The sequence below is a fragment of the Eumetopias jubatus genome, unplaced genomic scaffold, assembly GCF_037043125.1.
Source record: "Eumetopias jubatus isolate StellerSeaLion01/CBP00866 unplaced genomic scaffold, mEumJub1_p1.0 scaffold_1, whole genome shotgun sequence".
In the NCBI taxonomy this organism is placed as follows: Eukaryota; Metazoa; Chordata; class Mammalia; order Carnivora; family Otariidae; genus Eumetopias; species Eumetopias jubatus.
Window position 1 is genome coordinate 199,378,868 of NW_028274807.1, and position 7,798 is coordinate 199,386,665.

The 7,798-nt window shown below is 59.8% G+C and overlaps 1 protein-coding gene across 2 annotated transcripts; it reads left to right on the plus strand.

The window, feature by feature from the left end:
* Positions 1-2,406: 2,406 nt before the first annotated feature.
* On the plus strand, positions 2,407-6,156 carry LOC114224985 (uncharacterized). 2 transcript variants are annotated; one of them, XM_088022185.1, is made up of 2 exons: positions 2,407-4,457; positions 4,512-6,156. In XM_088022185.1, the coding sequence occupies exons 1-2, from the start codon at positions 2,407-2,409 to the stop codon at positions 6,154-6,156; spliced, it is 3,696 nt and encodes a 1,231-aa protein (XP_087878311.1). The 2 variants fall into 2 exon arrangements, with proteins under 2 accessions (XP_087878311.1, XP_087878312.1); XM_088022186.1 differs by having other exon boundaries at positions 2,407-4,388; positions 4,497-6,156.
* The last annotated feature ends 1,642 nt before the right edge of the window (positions 6,157-7,798 follow it).

Genomic DNA, 7,798 nt, shown 5'->3' on the forward strand with positions numbered 1-7,798 from the left:
GAAGGTTTCATGTGGGACACGGCCTAGGTGGGGGCTTGGGGCTGCAGCACTCAGAGGGAGGCATGTTGGCTCCCTTCCAGCAGGGTACATGCCTGCCAGCCCTGGGCATGGGATCCAGCGGTGGTACCTAAATTTCTGAAGTGTGGATCCAGAGCCTGGTGGCCTGGCTTCAGATTCTGGCTCTACTGCTCATTTCGCTGAGATCTCAGTGAGTTCTCTCTCTTCTCTGTGCCTTGATTTCCTCATTTGTTAAATAGGGATGAGAGTGCCAGCTCAACCAATTACAAAGAGGCTGGGTTACGAGCCCTCAGCACTGCCCGGCTCGCAGGAAGAACCCAATCAGCATCAGTCATTGTTCTTATAAGGGGTGTTTGCTTCCCAGGGGGGAAGAGCTTTCTCCTCTCCCAGGACTGCTTTCTCTGGGCCTGCCTTCATGGGCCATACCCTTCAGCTGGGCTCAGGACCCCTCCCTGAGGATACCTCAGGAAGATATCTCAGGTCAGTTGTTCACAAAGCTCCCAGCCCTGGAAAGGAGGATTATGTCCCACTTCTGTAGGAGATGGAGAGGGCTGAGTGGTCGGACAGGCAGGGGGCTCTTAGGGCCTCCCTCCCTGCCTCCGCAGCCCTCCCAGGTACAGCCCAGCTTAAGGCCTGCACCTGCGCTAGAGGCTGCCACGAGCATCCCTGTTGAGGGGGAAGAAATCAGTTTGCTCGGGGCCAGAGATTAATGAAGCTGATAGTGTTCAGCAAGTATATGCGTATGCGCATACACAGAGGCAGGCCACAGACCCTTCCGTTCTGCCACCTTCCTGGGCCATAGTGGGGGGTGAGCAGTAGTGTCCGAGACATCTGTCCCCATGCCTAACTGAAGGCAGCATCTGGGGGAGGGGGAGGAGGCCCAGGGGCCTGAATGGGGCTGAGTCAGGCTTTGCCCAGTGCCTGTCAGGAAGATGCAGATGCTGCACAGTGCCAGTCCTGGTCCCTGGTCACATCGTTTCACACCCCACGGCCAACTGTAAGCACTATTTTTAACCTTTGTGAAAACACGGCTTCAGAGGACAAGCCGACAGCTGCATTCTCCACAAACCTGTTTCCTGGGCAGAAAGACTGAGGCCTGAAAGGACACAGTCCTAGGGACCAGAAGGAAGAGGCTCAGAGCTCACAGCTGGGAGGAAGGGAGGAGGGCTGATCCCATCCCAGGTCAGAACCTCCAGACCAGGCCTGTCGTAATGGGTGGGTCCCCAAACTGCTGCCCAGGCCTGTCTTCTATGGCTGTAGGGCACATCTAGGCCTGGGCTGGTGGTCCAGACAGGTCCCACCCCTCCCTGTCCTAGGTTTGCCCATCTAAGAAAGGGAGGGTGGGAGTGTCCACCCAGTCTAATAGCTTACGTTTCCTATGAGCCTACTCTATGTCCAGTCCTGTGTCCAGCTTGCCCTCACTATACGCACAGCTGTGCGCACCGTGCGCCCAGCCCAGCACCAACCATGTCCGCACTCCATAGCCCAGCCCTGTGCTCACCGTGTCCTGACTATGCCCCATCTGGATATAATTGCCACTTGGCTGGCCCTGCGTCCACTGTGGCCTAGCCCTATGCTAAGTGCTCTGCCCCACTCCTGGCCAAGGTGAAGTTGACACAATGTGACAAGAGCTAGAACATTCTGACTTGAGGATTCTGAGCAAAGGCCCCACCCCCACCCCTGTTGCCCCCATACCCATTTCTGTGGGATACTGGTTCTAGGCTTCAAGGACATGTGGCTCTGGGGAGGGGGCTCTATGAGACACAGGCAGAAGAGAACCATCTGGAGCAGAAAGACTGCCAAGGAGCTGCTGTCCTGGAGCAGGGACCAGGGAACATGGGGGAGAGGAGCCCTGGCCTGAGCTGGGCCCCTCACCCTCTTCTGTGTCCCAGGACTCAGTGGTTAAGGGGCTTTGATCCCCAAAGGGCCTTGTGTCACATACTTGGAACTCATCCCTGGGTCAGGGCTAACATCTCAAGTTGCCACACGAGAGGAGAGGAGAAAGAACCAAGTCTGGCATCTGAGGCAGACCAGGAATGCCGGTCTCCCCTGCCACCTTTCTCCTTTGGCCTTACACGGCCACTCCCAGCCCCTGCCACAAGGGGCACCACCCTCACCCTACTGGTGGCCTGGGTAGAGAGTACTTAGTCACCTGGCTGGTAAGGGGAGAGGAGGCTGGCCTAGGGTTGGCATACTTCACCAGTGTCCCTGGGCCTTTCTGTCTCCCAAGGTTCCCTGGGCAGGCCCCATTCCTCAGGGGGGTGGGGCCTCTGGTTTCCCACACTCTGTCACCCCCCCCACACACACACAGGTCACTAGGGGCTGTGATGTGTGGGGTTGCCATGGCAATGAAGAGGGGGCAGGGCCCCTAGGGCATGGAACAGGACTATGGAAGTCACCAAGAAGGTGGGGGGCCCTGATCCACCGGGCCCCCAAGGCCACCCCTCAGCCAGCAGCCAGCAGCCGGGGGGTGGCCTCAGAGGGTCCCAGGGACCATGGATAAACTCGGGATCTGTATACTTCAGGCAGGGGTTGTCATTGTCCACTGAGGCCATCACTGATAGGACCTGTGGCCCTGCCTCCCAGGCCCATACCCCTGAACCCGTTCCCCAGCTACACCAGGATCCTGCTGAAGTTGGCTCCCAGTGTGTCTGCGAGCAGGCCTCCCAAGATGCCCCAAGACTCCCCTCTACTAGCCCGTTTCCAAGCTCCATCGTGGGAACCCCAATGCATCTCAGCGTGGAGAACAGGACCCTGGCCCTACCTGTGTGCACACCACACAGTGACAGCACCAGTGATACAATCCAGCATGGATTCTGCCGCTCCCGGGTTCAGGTGCAGGTTGCAGGGCAGGGCAAGGTTCCAGCTAAAGTCCTGGTAGGCTGGGGCAAAGGGCCCTGCAGCCCTGACCAGGTAGCCTCCTTGGGCAGCAGGAAGAGCCAGTGGCTACCCTATTTCCTTTCAGGGGGCAAGGACTCAGCTGCAGCCCAAGGTCCTCTCCCGGCTCCAGCCCAAGGTCAGGGCCAGGACAAGTGCCCGTGTCCGGCCCAGGCTCCTCCAACTCCCACTCAGGCAGATGCCCCATCTGTGGCTCCAACTCCAAAGCCGGCAGCAGTTGAAACTTATACCTGCAACTCTGACGACTTGACAGACACCGTTCCCACAACCAATGGCCTCTCCCAAGACCTCCTGCTCAGGAAGAGTAGCAACCAACGGTCAGTCCTCTTGGAGTCTTCCAAAGTGGTCTCATCCTGCCAGGACAGAGTGGATTTTGGTTTTCAGAAGGAGCCTCCCACCCCAATGCCTTCTCCAAATGAGTCCTCAGACCATGTCCAGGAGCTCGAGGTTGCCAAAATGCAGGTGTTATCCAAGCTGCCCGAGAACCCAGCGGAGAAGCCGCCGGTCTGTACCTCTGGGCCAGGCAGCCCAAAACCAGGCTCAGGGCCTCTGGGTACCCCCAAGCCCCAGAGGAATAGCCAGGGGAGTTGCAGCTCTCGGCCAGACCAGCAGCCTCTCAACGTTTGCAACAATACCTGCTCCAGTGTGCCACGGTCTGCCTACCAAGTGTCCTGCCACAAGCAGTCACCAGTCCCGTCTCCCAGGGAAGCCATCCAGATCCCCCCCTCCAGTGCCCCTACCTGCCAGCTCCGGGATGCTATGGAAGACGGTGTGCTGGTGTTCGATATGGCCACGGGGAACACCAGGATGGGGCTGTTGTGCCATGACCCCATGGGTCCACGGGCAGTGCTGCTGGGTGTCATGCCCAGCCACCCATCCATCTATGTCCCCGAAAATGTGTTGTCTGCTCCACCGTTAGCCATGCCCATCCTTTCCCCTGACAACAATCACTCCGACTTCTGGTCCACCTCACCCATGCTGTCCAGCCCTGTGCCCTCCAGCCTCTCATCTGGAAGCTACCGAGAGGTGGCCCTGGTTCCCAAGGAGGGCAGGCTCAACTTGGAGTCACAGAACTCCCCAGGTACCGAGACCCACATCAGAGTGTTCTCTAGGCCTGTTCCATTGAGGATGCCCCTTCAATTTGGTGAGAGGAGATTGAGCCATGGCCATGATCCGGGCTGCTCCAAACCTGATGCTGAAAAAAATGAACCTAGTCATACCATCTGGATGCTGGACACCTCCAGGATGCAAGACACCTCCACAGTCCAGCCCAAGAAACTGCAGTGGGTGAACTCAGAGCAGACCCCAGAGCCTGCCCCACAAGCCCCAACCCAAGAGGGGCCCAAATCCCTGCTTCAGGAGGATATAGGCAACCACAACCAGAAAGAAGTCCTTACTGCTCACCCTGACAGCCTTTGGGCTGAGGGTGCTGGGCAGGCCTCCCTCGGTGGTCGGCCGCCTCTAGCCAAGCAGCATCCCCTTTCTGGACAGCCCCCTCCAACTGGTCAGCCTCCCTCTGCTGAGCAGTGCCCCCTCACCAGGCTGACCCACCTTTCTGCACAGCCACTCCTAGCTGAGCCGTCCCCCTCCACCAGGCAGCTCCCCCTTCCTGGTCAGCTCCCTCTCACTGGAACCCCTCTTGCCAGGCAGCTTTCTCTCACTGGGCAGCCTCCCTTTTCTCAAGAACCCCCCATTTCCAAAGAGCCCATTGTCTCAGGAGGGCCCCCCATCACCAGGGAACCTGGCCAGGCCTCCACCTTGTGCCAGAAAGGGGAGCACTTGACCTTGCCGGCCCATGTGGGGGTACTCCAGGTGCCCCTGGCCCCTGAGAACGTGTGTGTCTACATGAGCAGAGAAAAGGTCGGCGTCGGTGCCACTGATCCGATGTCTACACATCGGCTCTCCTCTGGGCCACCTGGAGGCTCCCCTGGCACCCAGGAGGAGCAGTTTTCCCTGGTCACCTTCTCCACACCTGGCACCGGCGGCAGGGTCTTGCCCGTGGCCTTGGTGGGCACAGAGCCCCAGGGTCCCCGGTTCAAGCTGACACTCGAGGACATTACACACTCATCGGTGGTTGCACACCTTGGCCCGCTCCATAGGGCCTGCTATGAGCTGGTGCCCAGCACAGATGCTCTGCCAGTGCAGTCCCCGGTGCTCTGCCACCACTCGCTGGGCCCCTACCAGGACATGGCGGCGGTGGTGATTGACACGGGCACAGGCTTCACCAAATGTGGACTGGCGGGGGAGGACCATGTCCTCAGCGTGGTGCCCTCACGTGTCCAGCTGCTACAGCACCCAGCCCAGGATGAGCCCCGGTACACGGTGCCTGAGAACCAGGAGGCCTCCTGTTCGGTGCTGAATCGCGGAGTGGTCTCTGACTGGGATGCCCTGGAGGTGCTGTGGCAGCACCTGTTTTACTGCAGGCTGGGCGTGCGGCCGGAGGAGTTGGCTGTGCTTGTAGCCGACGCACCCGTCTCACCGCGCACCAACCGGGAAAAGGTGGCCGAGATACTCTTCGAGAGTTTCCATGTGCCTGCCATGCAGACGGTGCATCAGGCCCTGCTGGCGCTCTACGCTTATGGGCGCACCACTGGGCTGGTGCTGGGCAGTGGCCATGGCACCTCCTACGTGGCACCCATCCTCAGTGGGGATCTGGCCCCACTTGACACCTACCGGCTGGATGTGGCTGGTGCTGACCTCACTGAATACCTGGCTCAGCTGTTGCTGGCAGGTGGCCACTCGCCACCCAAGGCAGGGCTGGTCAACCAGATTAAGGAGGCCTGCTGCTATGTGGCCATGAACATGACGGCTGAGATGGCCCGCACCCAGACCCAGGCCCGACTGGACTTCATGCTTCCAGACAAGCAGGTCATCACACTGGGCTCTGAGCGTTTCTGCTGCCCCGAGGCCCTCTTCCAGCCCAGTCTGCTAGGCCTCAACCAGCCTGGCCTCCCGCAATTGGCCCTCTTGAGCATCAGCCGGCTGGAGGCCAAGCAGCAGGAGGAGCTGCTGGCCAATGTGGTGCTGGACGGCGGCAGCACCCTGATGAATGGCTTTCCCGAGCGCCTGAGGCAGGAGCTGGGCCCCCGAGCCACTGTGCTGGGCTCTCCCCACCGGGCTGTCGCTGCTTGGCTTGGAGGCTCCATCATGGCATCCCGGGACTCCTTCCAGAGCCTGTGGCTCAGCCGCCGTGAGTACGAGGAGGAAGGCCCTTGGGCCATCTACAAGTACCATCTGTGAGCACATAAAAGTGCTGGTTCTGCTTACTTCGAGCACTGTGGTCTGTTTTAGACACAGGGTGGTGTGGGAAAGGACAGAGAGAAGCCGGGCATGGAGTCAGGGATGGGGGCCCCGGCATTCTCAAGGCACACCCTGCCTCCGCACATGGGAACTCCATGGGGTCTAGCAATCCTATCCTTTCCAGAGAACCTCAGAACCCCTCGGCTGGCATTGGCTCTGGTCTAGCCTGACCTTTTCTGTACCCCAAGGGCAACCACACACAGTGGCTGCTGTGGGTTTTGCCCCGTTGCCCCGGCGACAAGTGCAATTACCCTTGATTGCCAGCTGGTTGCCATGGCAATTTCAAACATAATGTAATAACCCACACAGCCTGGAGTGAGTCATGAAGGGGGGGAACAGCCCCCTCCCCTAGCTCCAGAGGAAAAGACTGCTCGCCCTCCTCCATCCTGGGCCCTCTACGGGGGGCTGAGGAGAGCAACGTGGACAACAGCCTAACAGTTCCAAAGATGGCTGGGGACCTGGAGCATTTGTGGCTCCCAAGGGAGGGCACCTGTCAAAGTTTGGGCTCCTTGGGGGAGCTGGCCTGGTAATGCAGGTGCCCCCTAAAGTCTGAACTTCGGCTAGAGCTCTATGCTTCTGCAGGCCAGTCAGAATATGAGGGTATGGGAGTGCTGGCCTTTGGTGCCCTGGGGCAGGAAGTCAGGGTCATGGTGGGTGGCAGAGAAGTCCTGGGTCCCAGGTGGGTGGTACAACCTACGCTGAGTGATGAGGTCTGGCTGGCTTTGTAGGCTCCGTGGATAGGGAGGCTCCCACTTTATCCTGTGTCTCTGACTGGCTAGCTCTGGTGGGAGCCGGAACTCTCAACCTTGGGCTCCCTTTTCCTCCTCAGCCTTCCAAGCTGGGCTGTCCCCACCCACAGGCTTCCTCAGGAGGTCCTCAGAGAGGCTACTGGACAATGCCAATGCCAACTGCCCCTGCTCTTTTCCCAGGCTCTGCCCTATGCTAAAGGACCTCGGGCCATTCCTCTGGCCAGGGGGGTGGCGAGAAGGCATGGCCCCTGACCTGGTCTAGCTCTGAATAGCAGAGGTAGGAATAAAGTTCCACAGGGGCCTAGTCCATGGCCTAGAAGAGCTGAGAGGATAGCATCCAGCTGCTACTGCTACTTCCTGCCTGGAGGGTGGCCGGAGCTTGAAGCCAAGACACCGAAGCCCTGCCTTGCCCGTGCCTCCCTCCCTGAGTGGGGGGCTGAGGGACAAGCCAGGCCCCAGTCCCAACCCTGGGTTCTCACCTTTAGGTTGTTCTCTCCACCAAGGGCCAAGACCCGGCTATCCCCCCAAGGCCTGAGAGCGAAGGGCTGCCCTGGGTGGGGAGGCTGGAAATAGCCAACGATGTAGGGTCATCGCAGCCCCTGCCAGCCCTTAGGCACGGCCCAGCCTCTTCCCCTCATCCCGCTTTCATGCCCCGTTTCAGCCTCCCCAGTCCTGAGGCCTGTGTCAGGCCAGAAGGGGACTGGTGGTTCCAGGGACCAGGGGCTCCAGGGACTGGAAACAGTGTCCACGTGCACGCGCGAGCAAGCACGCCTGGGTGCACACGGAATGCAGACCCACATGCCACTGGGCACCACCGCGCACACTGTGCTATT

What these genes read in the sequence shown, in the direction of transcription:
- LOC114224985 (XM_088022185.1), top strand. Translation starts at nt 2,407, where the DNA reads ATGGAAGTCACCAAGAAGGTGGGGGGCCCTGATCCACCGGGCCCCCAA. An exon ending in GAGCAGTGCCCCCTCACCAG is followed by an intron (nt 4,458 to 4,511) that starts GCTGACCCACCT and finishes CCCCTCCACCAG; the next exon opens with GCAGCTCCCCCTTCCTGGTC.